At 39.9% G+C, this 19,894-nt stretch overlaps 1 protein-coding gene across 1 annotated transcript in view; it reads right to left on the reverse strand.

Annotated features, from left to right (window-relative positions):
* Positions 1 to 1,347: 1,347 nt before the first annotated feature.
* Positions 1,348 to 19,894, reverse strand: part of ENPP6 (ectonucleotide pyrophosphatase/phosphodiesterase 6) — a 58,387-nt gene continuing 39,840 nt past the window's right edge. Inside the window, exons 4-8 of the mRNA XM_084626319.1 lie at positions 18,788 to 18,929; positions 16,900 to 17,079; positions 12,987 to 13,124; positions 7,607 to 7,730; positions 1,348 to 6,263 (exon numbers count right to left, since the gene is read on the reverse strand). Coding sequence (XP_084482445.1) covers positions 6,058 to 6,263; positions 7,607 to 7,730; positions 12,987 to 13,124; positions 16,900 to 17,079; positions 18,788 to 18,929 — 790 coding nt within the window. The 3' untranslated portion in view covers positions 1,348 to 6,057. The remainder of the gene's footprint in view (positions 6,264 to 7,606; positions 7,731 to 12,986; positions 13,125 to 16,899; positions 17,080 to 18,787; positions 18,930 to 19,894) is intronic.

Raw genomic sequence — 19,894 nt, forward strand, 5'->3', positions numbered from 1 at the left:
CCCTAGAGGTGGCAGCTCTGTATTTATCTACAGATCAGAGGCAACAGTGCAGACTGCCCTACTTTCTCCATTAGGCCTCAATTTTGCTCTGCTCTGACCATTTCTAGGGTTGAAAGGGTCATTCTGCCTTTTCTAAAGGGTGCTAATAAATACAGTGCCAGTAGTGATGGCATCTGTCCACTGGTAAATGAACCCTAACATCTTACTTTATATGGGCCGCATAAGAGTGGTAATAAATTCTGGTCTCTACAACAGATGCTTTCATCTGGGCTGACAGAATTGCTCCATGTCAACTTTCAGCCTGCAGCAGAATTGTTTGCAAGGTAGTTAGTGGGACTACTCATGATAGTCAGCATTACATGCATTATTATTATTATTATTTATGTGTCTCACTGTAGGAGCTAGGTGCCCCAGTCAAGGACCAGGTCCCCATATGATGGGTGTTTACCTCACACTAGCCCTGAAGGTGTTAAGGTAGTCTAGATGGGCCAATTAACGAGATAGGCTGCATCTGGAAGGGAGCCAGGGATCAATAACTCTTAATTAAGGATGATGCTAACCTGGACAGGAACAGGCAGGGTTTCTATAAGGCTAAGAAGCTGAGACCAGAAGGGAACTGCAGGGGGAAGTCGTCTGCAATCACTCCCTTACAGGAGGGAGGTGTGTTGGAGATTACCGGGTCTGGCGAGAAGCCATAGGGGGAAGTAGCTCTGGGAAGTAGAGGAAGCTTGGATAGTTGGTAAACCCAGAGGATAGAAGGAAGGAGTAGAACAGAGCCCAGAGAAGTAGCAAACAGGTCTGGGAGTAAGTAGCCCATAGTTGCGGCACACAGAGTCCTTGGGTTGGAACCCTGGAGTAGAGGCTGGGCCCAGGTTTCCTACCAGCCACTGGGGAAGTGGCACAGCCCTGGACAGACAATGGAGGACTTCCTGGAACAGCAGAGGTGCACCTTGTCCAGAGAGACTTTGAGAGACTCCAAAAGGGGAGGACTATAGTGATTGGCCAGAGGGCCAAGTCACAAAGAAGATTACTCAGAGTTCTGGAAGATGAGATTGAGATGAGGGGTTGAACAGCCACAGGAAGGGGGATCCAACCAGTGGCGAGCTAATCCCCAGATGAGCCACAAGGAGGCATACCAGTGGTGAGTAGCAAAATCTGTTGCACCTCATTGTGCTAGGTGCTGTACAGATACAAAACAAAAAGACATTCCTGCCCCACAGGGAATTTACAAATTGAATTAGAAATGTTTACAGATATGTCCCTAGTTGATGTAGAGATACCAATGGACAGTGCTGTTGTTTAATATTGCTATGTTTATACATGCAGTTAGAAGGGAAAAAAACCGAACAGATTCAAAAGGTTAACTTTATTATAATACCCCTGGAAAAATTATCCAACATGCAAGCCACATTATCTTGTGCAATTTATTTAATATCTAATTTACATGCATATTTTGAGGACTTTACCATTTTTAAACAATGTTATCATTCATCCCACTGGTGATTAGTCAGTATAAGCTTCAAACACTGTTTACACTGCAGTATCTCTATTTTTGTAAGTGAGAAGTGGACCAACGTGACTACACTTTGATATAACAATCAACCAGGAAAGACAAGGTGTTCTAGGATTTTTTTTTAAATCTTACATTATTTACAAAAATGTATACCATTTTTAACAGAAATCATGCAGTGTTCTTATAATTATTCACCCATTCACAATCAATCATTGTTGGAAAGCATCACTTAGAACCATGGTTTTAAAAATACATTCACCTCAGTTATTTGTTACACAGATAAGGATGCTACAGGCAAAATGCTCTGATTTTTGAACCAGAGCATGAATCAATATAGTGGTACAAAAATACCAAAAAAGCAAGATGCACTTCTAAAACATACCCGATTCTCAGTTCTCTTGGAGATGACCAACTTGATATTAATCTATTACAGAATTTTCCTTTCACAGATTGAACACATTTTGAAGTGCTTTATCATAGGATGTTTTCATTAAACCCCATGAGATTCTCATACATTTTGAAAATGTACTTTGCAATATTTGCAAACACTCAGAATTTCTGAATATGGACACTTACTTTTCTAACTGTTCCTCACATGCAGTAGTGGGGCAATGTTGATCTCATTTACTGATCTAAATGTGGAATAACTCAATTGAACAGTTATTCCTGATTTACACTAGTGTAATTGAAATCAGAATCTGGCCCTGTGCTGCCTTTGAGCTCTTTTTTTCTCTGTAAGAGAATATTGAAACCTTTTTATTATAGGATTTAAGACTCCAGAATGTCAAGGGATTAGTGTGTGTTTTATATATCCTGTTGGTTTTCAAACAAAACTGTGTAATTTAGTCATTTGGTTATCTTTTATACTGATAATTCTCTCACTTTTAAAAAAATGTGCTCAAATGAATTCATTGAGCCTGGTCCATTAAAGAGCAACAGGGAACTTTGAACAATAGATGCTTGTTTCACAGCCACTGCAAATGCTTAGAAAGCCCTAAATTGCCTTTTATACTCAACAGCCTGATAACAAAGGCTGATTTTCTTTTTTTTTCCCCCAATTGATTTGATGGTTCACTTGACCTTTAAAAAGACATTACATAAATCTTTACCGCTATTACAGAAGTCTTTTGTCAAGTTTAATTTGATTTTTTTCATGCTGTAATAATTTATCCTTAAATTAACTGTACCAAACCAACCCAAAATGTGCTTTACTCTGGGTTTGTATGCTCATTAATTTTTAGAGGTTTATTTTATCTAGGAAGGACCCTAATCTTTCCACAGGAGTTCATACTGAGAATATGCTGAGCCTCTCCTTTGAGGTAAAGCTGAGTGCCCTGTACTCCCATCAGCATTGCGAGGAGTTAAGGGTTCTTGGGGTCCTTGCAGGACCAAACCCTAAATGTCTCTTTTCTAGATATGGTGGGGTTTTTTTTACAGTGAAAACATTTAAAAAATAAAATTATGTAAAGATGTGTAAATCTCTTATTACTAATATTTTAAAATGCATGTAGATCCCCCATATTTAACATCAAGCAGTATAGCAGCAAAATGTTTTAACAACTAAGCAAAATTAATCTTCTGAAATAAATAAAATAGCTATTGGTTGAGGGCCAGATTCTACCATTTTATGTTGACGAGAACCTCAATCTAGAGATATAGTTTCAATGTAAAATTGGCATAATCAGGTTCTTAGTTGGGATTTGCTATCTCTGCCTCCCTGTTTTTGTTCTGGTTTACCTTAATCTTGGGACTTTAACCTCCGAGATGGATTACCATCCAGGGTATTCTGCACTCTAGCTGAAGGTGTAATTTCCATCTGGGGTTGTCACACCCTGCTGGCTCTGATCAACCTAGAGTGCTAAAACTAGCCGCATACTGCGACTACAGGGGCAGGAGGATGGGCTATCTGTTCTGAATTCAATCCTATCTGAGACCCTAAGTATGCACTCAGCTAGCCCATCCCACTGTCCATGTAGCCACGACTATTTTTGGCATGCTGTATCGAGCATTTCCAAACTGGAAATTACGCCTTTCAGCTCCAGTGTAGATATGAAACCGCAAGAGTCTATCCCTATCTAACTTTACCAATACAATTTAGGACTGGGTTTGAGGTCCCTGTGATGAAATATTCATTCAGTATAATTTTTTGTCCTCATCCTGTCATCCTTCTGTGAGAAATGGCTTTGAATGTCAAACCTGGATATCTCCTGTGAGCTCCTCCTCTCACTACTATAGCACTGGTTAAAGGATAAAAAGTCTTTTGAAAGTCCACCAGTATAAACATGTCTCCCTGCTGCAGAAATCACCTTCTGAAGGGAAAAGAGCCACGTGTATTGCACGCTCCATTGCTTGAACTGGAATCACTTAAAACCATGCTCTTCACTGATGCTGCTGGTAGAAAAGCAATAGATGCTGAAAACTCTCAAGAGTTCAGCTGATGTATTGGACCACCGAGACCATATGGTGTTATGTTTCGCTACTTCATCCGGAAAGGCACAGAGAAGAGGCCAGTTGTGTTCCAAACTGTTTTATTATACTTGTCACTGGCATATTTTGAGTTATGGCTAAGGCCCTCTGCAGCATGGTTACACCTCATTTCTTCACTTGTGCACTTTGAATTTATTGTGTTTCTATCTTTCTCTTTCGCCTTCTTTGTTGAGTGCATGTGATTGAGTAGTACAAATGCCATTCCATGGAGTTAGAAGGGCCAGGCCTTCCTGTTAGTCATACAAGTATTCAGATACCCCACTGCTGGGTGCAGAATAAGATTCTAGACTTCTGACAGTGACACGTCATCAGAGCTAATTGCCATTAAAATCATTTCAGATTTTGAGTGCCTCAGCATGGGAGGGATGGCCTAGCTGACCTCTTGAGGTCCCTTCCAGCCTTACATTTCTATGATAGACAGAAACCTGGTAGAATTTTGGCATATGGAAATGAGTTTTCTCCTTGAAGATTTATAGACAAGACCTCCATAAGCTGGGCCTCAATTAGAAAGGCCCTGTATTCTGCAGCAGACTGGAAATGTGGTGGCCAGTTCATTTAGATGTAACTGGGAGGTTTTTAATGAATTAAGCAGAAAATGAAGATTGCAATTACCAGAATAGTCCCTGTGTTGTTTATTCTGATATGAAATGCAGTTTATTTTCTGTCATCCCTCTGCTTTCAGTTGTCAACATCCATGGAAGTTTTTGCATTGACAGTGCGTGCTGGCATCACGGAACTTGTGGGAAGGCTGGAAGTTTTGGCAGCTGGGACAGTTGGGGCTCTTGCCACAGTGCGGCCTTTTGGGGCTAAAACATATTTGGCTGGATTTTTCTCCTAAAATGATAAGCAGTGAAATAGTTCATATTTAAACTGTCATCTTTTGGTTTCAGAGTCAATGTCCTAGTAAGAAGAACAAGACGGTTCATATCTCCCAGGGCTACTGTATCAGTAGACGCTTGATTCACATTTTCAAGGTTTTATTCTCAAGCTTAAAGGCTAAAAATGTTCTGTTTTTGTTTTTTTTTTCCTAATGAATCTTAGATTCTGAGGTAAAAATATGGGTAGCAAATTTGATGGCCTTAGAATTGTGAAATAAATGGTGCCCTCTGTATAGGCAGGTGGGACGTTAAATTTAAAAATCACCAATGGGCTGTTCTAATAAACTGCCACATGGATGACCTGAGTTCAGGTTTGGCCTCATTGTGGAACTCTCACTCTCCGCTTGCTCTCAAACTCATTCAAGTCCATGGTAAAACTCTTCTGACTTGAATGGGTGCAGGAATGGCCTCTATATTCGATGGTTGAGAAACAAATAATCCTGCCTCTTGGCAGAGGATTAGACTTAGATGACCCTTGTGGTCCCTTCTAACCCTAGGTTTCTATGGTTCTATGAGCTAATGGAGTACTGAGGGGGCTGATGCTCTTAAGGGAGAAGGAAAGACAAAGTATGGGGAAAGAAGGATGCTATGGTTCTTGAATGCTCCCATGCCTACTTTTTCTTAGGGTTGTGTTTATTGTAGCTTAGTGGAGAGAGGCTGTTTTTTCCTGTTTACAGCAATGGGGCAGTGCACACCATGCATGTAACTGCTTTGTGAGGAGAGGGCAGGGCTGTAGCAGAGAGAAAGAAATAATCCAGAACAAAACAATCTGGTAAAATTACAAAGGACTATATCCAGTCTTGAGCCCCTAACTAAGCAGAGGTGAAAGCATCTCCTTAGTTAGATATGGTAGTATGAGGGGGAATTCATTCTCTATCTCCTGGAGTAACTAACTCACTCACTCTCACAATGAGCCACATTCTGCTCTCATTGACACTGCTGTATAGATTTACAACAGTGTAAATGAAAGCAATATTTGGCTTTGCATTTGTTATAACCACAGTGATTTATCCCCTGTGTAACTCGAGGGATGAATTTGGGTGAATAGGTGCAATTTACCCAGACAGTATTCTGTTACTGAAGCCATTATTCAGATAAAGAATTCTACCCAAACAAACAAAAATCAAGTTACTGGTCACAGTGATCAATATTGTTTTGGGGCCAGAGTAACGAGATCTGTTATGCAAACAATAAAAGTAGAATTAATGCCAGCACACAGCTGCTCCACTGGAATAACTGTGCCAAACTGGCATTATTTTTTAGCATACACTCCACTCTGGACCAGGATCCATTGTTCGATAGTGGCTTTATTCCTGCAATATTGCACATGATGTTGTAAACATCGACCGATCTGATTGGAGGCGCCCTGAAGTTAGATTTGAAATCTGAAACAAAGAAATGCAAAGATATGTTTTGGTATCTGAATGGCAAGGAGGATTTAACGTTGGATAATTTCTTTTGCTTGAGGCTTTGAATTGCAGGAGCATCCAATAAACAAGGAATCAGGTGGGATGGGGACCTTATGTCTTTCCAGACACTAATAGAAAGTCTTGTGAGTAGGATACAAAATTATCTGTTAAAATTAGTGGGGCAAATAAGAAAAGAGAATGGAACTATTAAACACAGGAGCTATTTAAATGTTTAAGTGTTTGTGCATTTAAACATTGCTCTGCTGCCTTTTCAGCAGACAGTTTTGCTTTGCAATGACTGTGTGAAAGATTTTGATTCTATTTTTTCCCCCCTCATCTGTGAAGAGCATGCACTATTCAATATTTAAAGGGTCTGACAAACTGGGACACAGAAATTCTCTATGTAATGATGCAGCAGTTGTACGATATAAGTAATAACCACATGGATGCTATCAAAGGGGCTACTCTGCCTTCATGAGCCCTTTGCCAAGACTAAAAAAGGATACCTATATTTCATATAGAGTTAAAAGAGCTCAAGCCTAGCTGAGAACAGCAATGTTCAATGGATTGGAAACTGTTTTGAGAATTAGGAGATTTCCTGTGTAGCCCTGGGCAAATCACTTGATGTCTCTGTGCTTAGTTTCCCCATCTGTAAAATGGGGATAATGGTACACACCTCCAGAGTGTGTTCAGATCTGCAGATGAAGTCCTGTGCACCCTGTATATTTGTAGTAGTATAGAAATAGCATAATATACATCACACAGAGATCAGGGTCTGAGACTCCATTTCATCCCAGGTAATTACAGGTTGGTTGGGAAGTCCATGATAGTGTGCATGTCATGGAAGTGTACATAGCAATACATCATGAGAGGCCAATGTGCCAAAGAACACTGAAGGATTTAAACAACTGAGGATCCCAAACAATACAGGACCTATTGATGTGCCCATGTGTGAGCCTTGGAGTACATTAACAGGAAGGGGTACTCAATGCTGATCCAAGGCTTGGGCGATCATAGTGGTAGGTTCCTGCACACCTACATTAGGCAGCCATACAAAGTGCATGATGTCTGAATGGCAAAGCAAATGTAATCATTGTTTCTTCCCCAGTTTCACATAAGATCTAGAGGCTAAAAGGAGAGCAAGCTTGCTCTACTTTCATATAGGCTGTGATGGACAGGCTCCATGTCCAGAATTAACTTCTACATCAACGCTGAACCCAAAACAGTGCAGCACTGTGGATCTGCCTTCTCTCTGAAGCTATTGTAGAGGCGGGGTGGGGCAGGGAGTTTGTGATTATCTGATCATTCATTTGGCCTACCTGGCCCATATGCGAGGAAGAATCCCCTCATGTTCATGAGCTCATTGTCATATCCATGCCACCCATTTTGCCAGGCCTCCTTTTTCCCTGTGCCATTCTCCCAAAATGGAAGTTTCTCTTTACTCTGGGGAAGAAAAACAAAACACAGGTTAACATATAAATGCCATAAGAGGGAGCCTTTAAATAATGAAAGAACTGGGTAATTAATAATGTATCGTAACCTTTATTTTATAATGGAGTTTATGTTCTGCCGCCATAGTCATAGGATCATAGTAGTCAGAGAGGGAAAAGACTTATTAGATCATCAAGTCCAGCCCCTGAAAGGGCAGGATATAGTCACCAATAGGGGACATAGCAAGTATACTGAAATGGCACTTGATTTATTACAATAGAATACAGATGTAAAACGAAGGCACATAAGAATATTCTTATATTTTTATTACCTTCAGTTGTATACAATGCCACAACTTCAGGCCCTGAGCCTGAGGGTAGCTAACAGGGAAGATAACCTTTCCAGTTTCTATTCCCTTCTTCTCTGAATGTTTCTGGTGGGTGAATATAGATACAGAGCTAGTCCATAACACTGAGTTCTTCTATGGCTGCTTCCTAGCAATGCCACTTTCTGACCAATTTCTGTTGTTCAATTCAGTGGAATAATTTACATGTAATTTTGTCCTTTGCCCTCATGACCAATGTCATAAAAGCCAGAAAAGGAAAAGATCTATTAAATAAGTTGGTCCATTTCATCCAGTCAATCCAATCAACACAGGACTCTTCCCTACAACAAATTTTCAAATATTTTGTCTTGTTTGCTTGTTTTATTATTGAAGCAATGAGGCTTCCTTTAGGAGACTATTCCATAGACCTGATTTAGGAAGTTTTTGCTGGGGATATTCTTCAGATGCTTGTACACAGTCATCGTATCTCCAGTTTGTTTTCACTTAACCATGTTACACAGAAATAGTACTTTTAAACATTTCTCTGGAATCAGTCTCTCCAGCTCCACAGTAACTAATACTTAGGAAAAATTCATAGTAGTATTTGTAATCTAGGAGGCTCCTAGAGGTCTTAACAAACTGACATACAAACAATATTGGAGGGTTATTTCCTCCATCACTGGATTGCATCCTCCCTGGAATGAAATGTTGCAGCTGTTGAACACCACACAAATATTTTAGGGCATGAAATAAAGAAGACAACATAGTTGTGTCTGAAACTGCAGAGGGAATTTATGAAGGCCATAATGTAATTATCAGAGTTGGAATTTTGCCAGAACCCTGGAGTTAACACACCTACTGTTTGTAAAAGGACCATGAGTCCTGAATGAACACAAGTGGTCAGGAATCAGGATCTCACTTTTACATCCAAAAATGGCATGTTTAGCAGTGCCTACTAACACCAGACCCGGGCATTGGATCAGGACTAGAGCTGGGTGATCAGTGAGAAATAATTGTAATCTCTTCAGTGACTTCTAAATAGTATTTCACTTCATCAACTAATAATATGTTAAAATTCTCCTGACTGATGAGTGACAGTGGCATTGAGTGGCCAGGCCAAAGACTAGAGAGAGTGTGTGCACTTTGTATCCATAGCTCCTGTAAACTCAGATCAGTGATGAGACAGACTGAGTTAAGATCCATTTCCATGTTGTTTATATTTATTATCTGATTTTATTCTCTCTTCTTCCCTCCCCCTCCCCCAAACAATTGACCATGGGTAGAAACTGTATATAAAATTTTATTATAAAGTGTAGATCTTTAGACTGCTAACTGCAGGAAGCCCTTGGGTATCCGTGCATTTCTTTGTATATAACAGTCAGCAGATGTACAAGATAATTGAACAGTTCTAGTTGACAAATTAAATCTGTTGCCTTGTCTCCATCGATTTCACTGACAGCACTCAGAGCAAGCAGAAGAGCAAATGGAGTCAGTCTGCTTTTTTGTATGGTCTCCAACTATAGTGCCTGCCTACACCGCTATTCTGCTTTATGGAGTTCTAGGGAACTAATGGGCTGCTCACCATAGAACAAGTTGTACCGCATTTGTAGGCATCCACTCAAGTCATGCCAAGTCTTATCTAAGTTGTAAAGTTTCTTTGGAGATATCATGATGACGTGGCTGAAGTTAATCCCTTTAAAAACACTGCCAGATGTTATGGACTCAGCTGTTTCCCGAGTAATGCCACACTCACGAAACAGAATGCCCTTCGATCACCAGCCCAAGAGTACAAAGAGAATAGTACCTTACTGCTGCTGTGAAATGAAGTCAGAAACGTAGCAACTTTTATCTCATTTGCTGGTATTTGGGTCAGAAAACCTGATACTTTCTTTTACATTGGCAAATAGTTGCATAGGGTCATTAAGAGCACTGGCTTCAAGCAAGCAGAGTATGGGCACGTGCTATGCCAGCTTCCCAACATAGTGTTCCCAGGACACCACACTCCTAACTCACAACCCAGTCCTGGGCTTCTGCTGAGAAGAGAGTACCAGTCGCTCAGAACTGTGCCAGCATGTGCGGTGATTTTGTGATATGCACAAATGGGAGGAAGGATGAGATTTGACAAACCTGTTTCTCATGTCTAACTTAAACCAAGACTGAACATTGATCTCGAATGGTGAACCACTAATGTACAAGGCCACGCAATTCCCTAACCCTCTTGACATTCTAAAGTTCTCCTACATACTTCTGTTTGCCTATAACTACAAATTCAGCTTGTTTAAACTGCAGAAAGTACAGCAGTAGAGGTACACAACATATATACAGGCCAGCAAGCAAAGCATTAAGTATAGAGGTACTGAAGCACAAATATTTTATATGGAAAATTAAATTGAGGTAAAGAATGAGTAATGGTTCAAGAGGAACAAAATAATATCAACACCCAAACCAACAGAACTAAAAAAAAAAAGGTGGGGAGGGGGAGTATTGAGCTTTGGATACTGAAATGCAAAAGTGAAATCTGGAACGTATGGAGAGGGTAGAAAATTCCAGAGACATTCCCCCTTTCTGCTCAAAAATAGTGCCAGTAGTGCTCAGAGAATACTACTAACAATGGAAAGTATTTAAAAAAAAATGTAAAAGGTGAACACAATAGGAAAGAGCTTGGCAAACTCTTTTCAGTGGTTTGGGCAGAAAAATAATTGAAATCTCAATTATTACTTCAAAAATATGACACAGCTTCTTTTTCAAATCTGAGTCTCTGGTAATGAAAATACACCCGGGCTGTGGAAGAATTGAGTGAATGCATGAGAGGGCATTCTTGAAAATCAGAAACAATAGGGAGGAATAATTTTGTAGTAAGCAATGTTTGCTCGACTGTTATGAAGGGATTGTCAAATTTCCATTATTTAAATTTTTTTCAGTATACATAAGTGTTCTGAATGTTAAGCTGGTACTATACAAAGGGTTTTAGTTACAACCTTTTTTCTAAAATCAATTAAAGAAAATGGTTTCAGATACTTTTTTATATACTCTTGAAACTCAACAGTGGCATTTAGATTTTTAAACTGAAAATGTGCAGCTCGCCATCCGTATTCAAGAATGATTTTTTTAAAGGAGGCATTGAAACTCCCCATCACAAACTAGAGGTGTTATGTTGGAAATGTGACAGTCAGATAACGATATGACAGGCATAAAAGGAGCTGTTCTGTTTAGCTATGTTAATTTGTGAGGCAAGTGTGGTATAATTATTAGAAAGACTGGGAGCCAGTACTCCTAGGTTCTATTTCCAACTCTGTTACTGACTTATGTCACTACTAAGTGACTTTGGACAAATCACTTACCATTGTGGTGTCTTCATTTGTCCCTCTATAAAATGTGTACAACCATAGTTACCTAGCCTCAGCACTGTGAGGCTTAAATAACATTTGTTGTTAAAGCTGCTCGAGAATTTTTTGAGGAAAATTTTTTCGCCAAAAAGTTATTTGTGGGAAGAGTTTTGATGAATTTCCCAACTTAAAAAAAAAGTTGGAAAAGAAGTTTTTGAAAAATGTTGAAATGTCACCTTTTGACATTTTTGAAACCAAAAAGTTTTGGATTTTTGGTTCAAAACTCTTTTAGTTTCAAATTTTTTTTCAGGATTTTGATATTATTTGAGATGGGAAAACTTTTCAAAATCTTGAAAATTATCATGGGATGGGAAAACTATTTCCTGACCAACCCTATATGCAATGCACTTTGAAAGACTTGAATGAAATATAAATACTAAATACTAGGAGTAATGTTTTATAATAATGAAGAACTTGTATGAAAATATAACAAATTCCACTATTTTTAAAAAAAATGATTCGATGTTAAACGCTGTATACTAACTGAGTTCTGTAATATTTAATTAACAGTTTGCCTACTAAAATTCATCCTTGCAGTTTCAATTGGATAAGGTATTCTTCATTTCCTGTCTTCAGACTGTGGTTGCGTCTGTATGCACTGCAAGATGAGTGCCTCCCATGGGCATTTAACACCTTTGTGGAAGGCACTCTGAAATAGCAGTTGTATTCCATCCCAGAAGTGATTGCATTTCAGTGGTGGTTTAACTGAGTCCTATGCATAGAAATCAGTGCTCTTGATTATGCATGCATGCATGCATAATCCATGCATATACACACACATGCTTCGTTAACATAGTTGTGCTTATGGCAGATAACAAAATGCTCATCTTCAACCACTTGTAATCATTCACTTACATACACCTAAAACAGTTACTCTTTTGAGTAAATGCTGTATTTTATATCACCTTTGGGCATGGGTTCCTTATGAATAAGTTTTTTTTTTCTATATCCAAAAAACCCACCCCCTTTGAATTAAATAGAGGGTGGGGAAATTACCAGAAGCAAAGGAATTATTGAAAATTGTAGTAATGTAGAGCTTAGTGGTGGGGAGATGGTAGTAAATAATTGGAAATGAGGGGAAGTCAAGAGAGCAGATAGTATTTTTAAGGGACAATATGATGTCAGAAAAGTACCCGGGGAACCAAGTTGAGGGTACTGTGCTGGAGGAAATATTGTCATACATTAGGATAATCTTAGGTTGCAAAAGAAAGTAATCCCTGAACCTAACCAGAGGAAGGCTGAAAGGAAAAGGTAAACTGGATGAAGAGGAAAAATAATTATATGCAAAAGGGAATAAGTTTCAACTCTTATTATTCCACAACAGGACAAAGGACTAATCTTAACTTAGATTCAATGTAGTTGTCACACCATTAGTTTCATTTAAATGTACATTTCTAGTATTTAAATGTGAGGCGGTAGTATTTATCCCAGCTAAACTCTGAGTCAATAGTATAACTCACCATTAATCTTATAATTTTCCATCTTTTTTCTTATTCATTTTATATATTATATTTTTTAACCAGACTGGTAAATCAATAATTTGTTCATATGGTTTACCTCTGCTATGAACCATCCTTCCTCAGCCACAAGAGTTAAAGGAGACACAAATTTCCCTTTTTTGTAATAGAATCTGTCTGGAATTTCCTCTGTGCTATAAACATTCATGTGTTGCACAGCTTTCAGTTTATTATGCACCTGTAAAAGAAACAAACATTATAAAACCATCTGCCTGTAAAAATTGCATCTGCATCTGTTGGTGAGGAGAAACTTCTGCATTTTTAAACCAGATAGCTTATCTTTGTAAGTGTCCAGTTGTGTGCACAAATATTCATTAATGCATGCAAATATGAGACTCTGCAGGTGCAAATGGGTGTTTATGCAAATTTGGTAGGTGTATTTTAGGAGGCTCCTTTGAAAATTTGCCACACACGCAAACACAATTTGTGTGTATACACACATGTGCACAGATGCACACTGAGCTACAGCACTGGAAACAATTATGGAGACACTGAATTAAACAGTGAAAACAAGTGTGCTCTAGTAGGCAGAGCAACCTGGGCCTGGGGTGGGGAGGGAGAGGATTTGAGGGGCAGTTGCCCTGGGCCCCTGTTTGAGGTAATAGCACTAATCGGTCTCATAACGATGCTGTGATATTAATTCATCAATGTTTTATTGGAGCTTTGAAGATGCTCAGCACTATGTAAGTTCAATTAGCTTATTAATATTATCCTATTGTCTAGAATTTCTGCATAAAAATGTAACCCAAATTATTCAGCAGAAATACTTAGAGAACATATTGTTGAGAGGGGTCATTTTTTAACTTAAGGGTATAAATCTCTCTTCCCCAACAGTTTTCATTGTTATAACCTACATGGAAGGATAGATGCATTAATTGTGTGGTAATGTTCCCAGCCTTTAGGTGAAGTGAGGCCAATGGCCTGAATATTTAAGTGATAGTTTCAGATGCGTGCAGGATGGATTTGCTTTTTTTAACTTCTTCCCCGGCCAAATATACACCTCACATGGAAACGCTCCACAATTACAGCCACCATCAAGAAACAATGCACCAGAGTCTAATAACTGGACTCACTGGGTCAAATCCTGCCACTCTTATGTTGAGTTGAGCCTTAATTCATGAATAGTCCTGTTGTTTTAAAATTGAATTGGACTACTCAAAAGTATCGTGCTGGGAATACTTCACATGAGTTAAGAGTGGGAGAGTCTGGCTTGCAGGAAAAAGGCTGAACTTCCTGGAGTCTGTCCACACTGATAGCTTTGAGATGGTTACTGCTGGTGCTGTTACAGTAACTGCCTCCTAGGGCTGTCTACACTTAAAATGCTACAGTGGCAGAGCTACAGTACTGCAGCTGCACCTCTGTCGGGCTTCAGTGTGGATGCTCACTACAGCGACAGGAGGAGTTGGCCCATCACTCTAGATAATCCTACAGGTGGTAGCTAGGTTGATTGAAGACTACTTCCATTTACCTAACACTGTCTACACTGGGGGTTAGGTCAGCTTAACTAAGTCTCGAGGGGGGGGGGCATGGGGGATTTCCACACCCCCTGAGAGACGTGGCTATTCTGATGTAACTTTTCAGTATAGACTAGCCCTAAATGATCAGCTGCAGACTCAAATGCACTCTTGAGGACTTGGCCACACTTGCAGATGTAGAGAGCCGGGAGTTAAACCGGCCTTTGGAGACTGCAGCAGGGAAAACGCTGCTGCATGTTCACACTGTCAGCTGCAAGCGCAGTGGTGTGGGCACATTAGCAGCTCGTGCAACACCACAGAGAGCAGTGCATTGTGGTAGCTATCCCAGTGTGCAAGTGGCTGCAGCTGCTTTTCAAATGAGGGGGGAGTGTGACAGGGAGTGTGTTGTGTGTATGTGGGGGAGAGAGAGTGTGTTTTGGGGACAGAGTGTGTGTCAGCATGCTGTCTTGTAAGTTCAGGCAGCAGCAGACCCCCCTCCCCACTGCTTGTCCCTCTCACACACTCACAGCATTCCACAGAGCAGATAAGCAGCCGGCTGTCAGAAACGGAGCTTTGACAGAGGATATCCGCATGCCTGCAGCTGAGTTCAAAACAATGACCAGAGTGGCCACTTGACGTCAGGGGATTATGGGATGTTTCCATAGACCAATCACAGCACAGTAATGCAACACGTCGTCCACACTGACACCCGTGCGTTTCAGCCAGAGAGCAGCAAGCTTTATGCTTCTCATGGAGGTGGATTACCAGGAGCGCTCCAGCTTCAGAGTCCAGGCACTCTAAGTCCCTTGCCAGTGTGGACACCTCAAGAGTTAGGCGCCCAGGGCTGATTTAATGAGCTCTAACTTGCAAGTGTACCCAAGCCCTTAGATAATGGGAAGGTTAGGGAGGACAGCCCACTCTGGGCAGTAGCATTCCTAGGGAAAGATGATAAATTTCATTTCCTTAAAAAAAGCCCCAAAAACTCCCATTAGGGAAGTGAAATGGGTACTACTGATTACTCTGTGCTCTGGAGTCCTGAAGAAAAATCCATCAGAAAAACGTCCCCATGCTGCAACACCCTGCATTCCATCACTATCCAGGGATATAGAGCCATTTAATGGAAGTTAAGCAGGTGCTTTGTTGAATGGGGGCATGAGCTCTGTCAATGTGAGCAGCAAGCATTACAGGTGGCTGGTGGTTTCCAGATCCAGCCAAAAAATATAGAGGCCTCTGATATGAGACTGAGGCAGGTCAGCCTCCAGAAAGAGGGCATTATGAGTATTTTAATAACTGTGCGAGCCCTATATGAAAGCTCTGGCATTCCTTTGAGACCACTTTAAACCCTGGCACTGGCTTCAAATGGTCAGACCATCAAGTCAGTACAATACCAGCTCTGTTTCCTAAAGTGGCTGTTTTTGTGCAGAAATCTACAGACTTTGAACCCTCTCCTATAATCATTTAATCTACAATGTACAAGTGAGTTATGAAACTGCAACCAACAGAAAATGAACTGTAGGAAACAATTTTGCACTGGCAGGTACCTGGACTGTAGATCACTTAATATGTCTACTTTCTCTGATTCTATGGAAAACAGTAATAGATTTTCAAGAGTGTGTTTTTTGGTTAACTGTCAATGGGGCATTCTTATTTGTTAACCATATTGCACTTTAAGAAAATTAGTATAGAACTTCACTCGGTTTCCATAATTTTATTTCCAACAGTCTCAAAACCAGCAGTTTTTGGCTTTTATCATTTATTGAATCAAAAATGCTAATGCTTCAAAATTGTTGTAAAGAGATTGCCATTGTTGTGTAAAAAAAACAAAAAAACCAGAATTTTCAAATGAGCCTAATTAAGTTAGATGCCCAAATGCTATTGAAATTCAGTGGAATTAGGGCACTTAACTCCCTTAAACTTCTTTGAAAATCCCAGCCTGGATGCTGAAAGTTAGGGTTCTATATAGGTGCCTAAAAATGGATGTAGAACTGACTTGATTTTGAGACATGCTGTGCTCCTCTTGATCTCAGTGGAAGCTGGGGGTGCTTAGGTCCCCTTGAACATTTATTTATGGATTAATGTTAGCCTAATTAAGTCTAGTGTCAGGCACCAGGTTAGAAAATGTTGGCATAGTGTTTTATAGTATTAAAAAAAGTAGAAAACAAGTCTACCTCTCTGCCTAAAGCAAATAGATGTTGCTAATATGGGACAGGTGTGTGTGTGTGTGTATTTGCATAAAGAATATAATGCAGAGAAAAATTATAGTTTTTGATTTGCATGATTTGACTTTTACTCAAAAATGTTTTGCACTTTATCATCCATCATTAGGTGAAACTGGAATCACAGGACCAAATTCTGCCTTCTGATATGCAACTCCTGTTGACTTCAGTAGGACCTGTACATGCATATCTGAGGGCAGAATTGGACTCCTGGGATTCAGACTAAAGCTGAGAAATGATTGGTATAAAACAGAAGAAATAACAAGGTGATTCTTTTGCTTGCCTCAGTCTGCTTCTCCTTAGTTGGCCACAGGCTCACAACAGGGCCTCGGTCCTTTACTTGGATAATATCAGTCATATTGATATAGTTCTTCAACTCAATCACTTTGTCCAACCAGGAAATGTCAGTCATCCCATGATCCGAGAAAAAAATGACATTCAGGTCATTCTGAAGGCCCTTGTCCTGTCAAATTAGTGAAGACAGCAATTACAGTTTGAAAAGAATACAGTGTGTTCCTGAGTCAAAGTTCTGTGCTAGGCGGCTGAATTCATTCTTGCCTAAGTTCTGCTGCAATCAGTGGAATTACAGTGGGGATGGGTTTTGCCTGGGATACTTTACAGTAAATAACAACAACAAAAAGTTTGGTCTTGGTCTGTTCAGACAGATCTCATGAGATTTTCCATTATTTTGGCCTGAGATTTTTCAAATGCTGGTCACAAGAATTTGGCACTATCTCATTTGAATCCAAATCTTACTATTGATTCAAATTTAAACCTGACCATCAAACCCTATCTCGGTCCTAATCCTCCTCTGGATAAGTGCCATCAAACTTCCTGGCACTGTCTCTAGTTATAGGTAGTATTTCAGTCCTATGCATTTGTTGTTAATGAACATTTCATACAAATGGCTATGCACCAAATCCCAATCTCATCTAAGTGAATGGGAATTCACTGAGACCAGGATCTGACCTAATCTCTTTTTCAAATAGACTGAGAAAAACTTTCCCATTTCCATCTGTGTGGGTCAGTCATTTCCCTCAAATATAAAACTGGTGCTCTTATAGTTTGAGATATTTTTCACTTCCTTCCTCATATTACTCATTGCTGAGGAAATTAATACCTCAAGGTGTATTTACCATTGTGGACAGTTACCAATAGCACTTCATGCTTCCTGGTAGCAGAGAAATTCACAGAACTGGCTTTTACACAGCAGCCTGATGTGCTCATTCCCTGTTATAAAATCAGCTGGATAATTTTTAAAGCAAAGTTGCAAGATACAGAGACACCATAAATCTGTCATAGAAGGTAATTGTCTGATTCTACAGCCCTTATAAAAATGAGTAGTCTTTACTCATCTCCCTAGTGTAAATTCCAGTTGACAACTCTGTTTCTGAAAAGAGCAATGTCCCTGCTGGTTTACAGCTTCCTGGGGCTAGTGATATTGCCATGCAAACCACCGGAGACCAATACAGGGTGACTACTGAAATTAAATGAAGGGCAGCAGTATCATGCCTTAAGTTCCCAGCAAAATCAATAAGCTCTGTTATTGCAGAAATGCAACCTTAACTGCCATTGTATGGGTATGAACAGGACTTAAATTCTCAAAGAGTAATTCCCAGAGTCCCCCTTGGAAGCACTGGGGTTTGGGGCATCAGCCCTGTGAATTTAAAAATATTTACCGGAACTCCGCTCTGGACAACTCCGGCAGAATTTAACCCCTGAGTATGAATATGCATAACATCCTCCATAGTGTCTTGCAGAGCCATTTTTTAACCTCCTCAAACAACATTGTTTTATGGTCTCCGTTAAATACTGTTTCAGAAATCTCTCTTTAGCAACATTTGTTGCAACAGTGGAGTTATTTTAAGGTGGAAGGGGTAACTCATTATAACATTGAACTGACTCATTCAGCTAAGTACTATGTTCAAGAAAGTAGGCAGATCATAACTATAAACACCAGGTATAACAAGGAACCTTTCACTACCAAGCAGTTGTCCAATGCAGGAAGGAAACTTTACAAAGGGAGAGGTACTAATAGCTTGGAGCCTTTGAAATGCCACATGCATATTAACCAGTGAATTGTTGCAAAGGAGCTTTAATGGTAACAAGGATCAGGGTAGAAAGAAAAATGAAGAATACCAAAGCACTCAATCTTTTGTCACATCACTGACCTTGATTAGTTTGGTCATGTTGTTCAATACTTTGTCCAGTGCCTTCAAAGCGTTCTTCCTCTGAACAGATGAAGGACCAAAATGGTGGCCTTCCACATCAATGCGTTCATAATACACTGCTGCCATTTCTGCACTGCCATTTCTGGGGTTGCAACATAGCAAAAAAGACAGGTTCCAACATGTACCTTGTTTTACTTTTTCAGGGGCCAATACTACTCATTCTTATTCATGTGAACATTGAATTAAACCTTCACTTGCCTCGTATATATCAAGGATATGTTATCAACAGTATATACCATCATCTGCATTAGGATCACTGCAACAAGATTTTGTGTGTGTTTCTTAGACCTGGCTTCCTTTATTAAAATAGTATTCTACAGTAATGGTCCAAAACACTGCAGTTTACATTAATGCTAATACAATGTTTTGACCCATTAATGTAGAATACTGTATTTATTTTAATTAGTTTTCCTTTTTACTCATGGACTTCAGCCAGTTTTGGAGACAGATCCCAAGATAATCTGAAATTCACATCTTTTGTTGGGCACACCAGTCAAAATAAAGGGGGTGGTGTGGGGGAAATCATGGAAGTTAGAGATTGGAAGAATGTGTTAGGTCAGGGATTCTCAACCTGTGAGTTGCGAACAGGGGTTGGGGTTGTGACCACCTAGTCCTTCCAAAATTGTTAAATGGAAAAGACTGTCTTAGCTGGATGGGAGGGAGATCCCAGTGCAGAAAATGAGGTCCTGACATGGAAAAGGTTGAGAACCGCTGTGTTAGCCCTGGTCAACACTAGGAGTCGAGGTCAAATTTAGCAGTGTTAAATCGATTTAACCCTGCACCCGTCCACACGGCAAAGCCCTTTTTTTTTTTTTTTTTACTTAAAGGGCTCTTGAAATCAATTTCCTTACTCCACCCCTGCCAAGGGGATTAGCGCTGAAATCGGCCTTGCTGGGTTGAATTTGGGGTATTGTGGATGCAATTAGATGGTATTGGCCTCCAGGAGCTATCCCAGAGTGTTCCATTGTGACTGCTCTGGACAGCACTCTCAACTCAGATGCACTGGCCAGGTAGACAGGAAAAGGCCCGCGAACTTTTGAATCTCAT

Source organism: Lepidochelys olivacea, assembly GCF_965140295.1.
Source record: "Lepidochelys olivacea isolate rLepOli2 genome assembly, chromosome: 4".
NCBI classification, from domain to species: domain Eukaryota; kingdom Metazoa; phylum Chordata; order Testudines; family Cheloniidae; genus Lepidochelys; species Lepidochelys olivacea.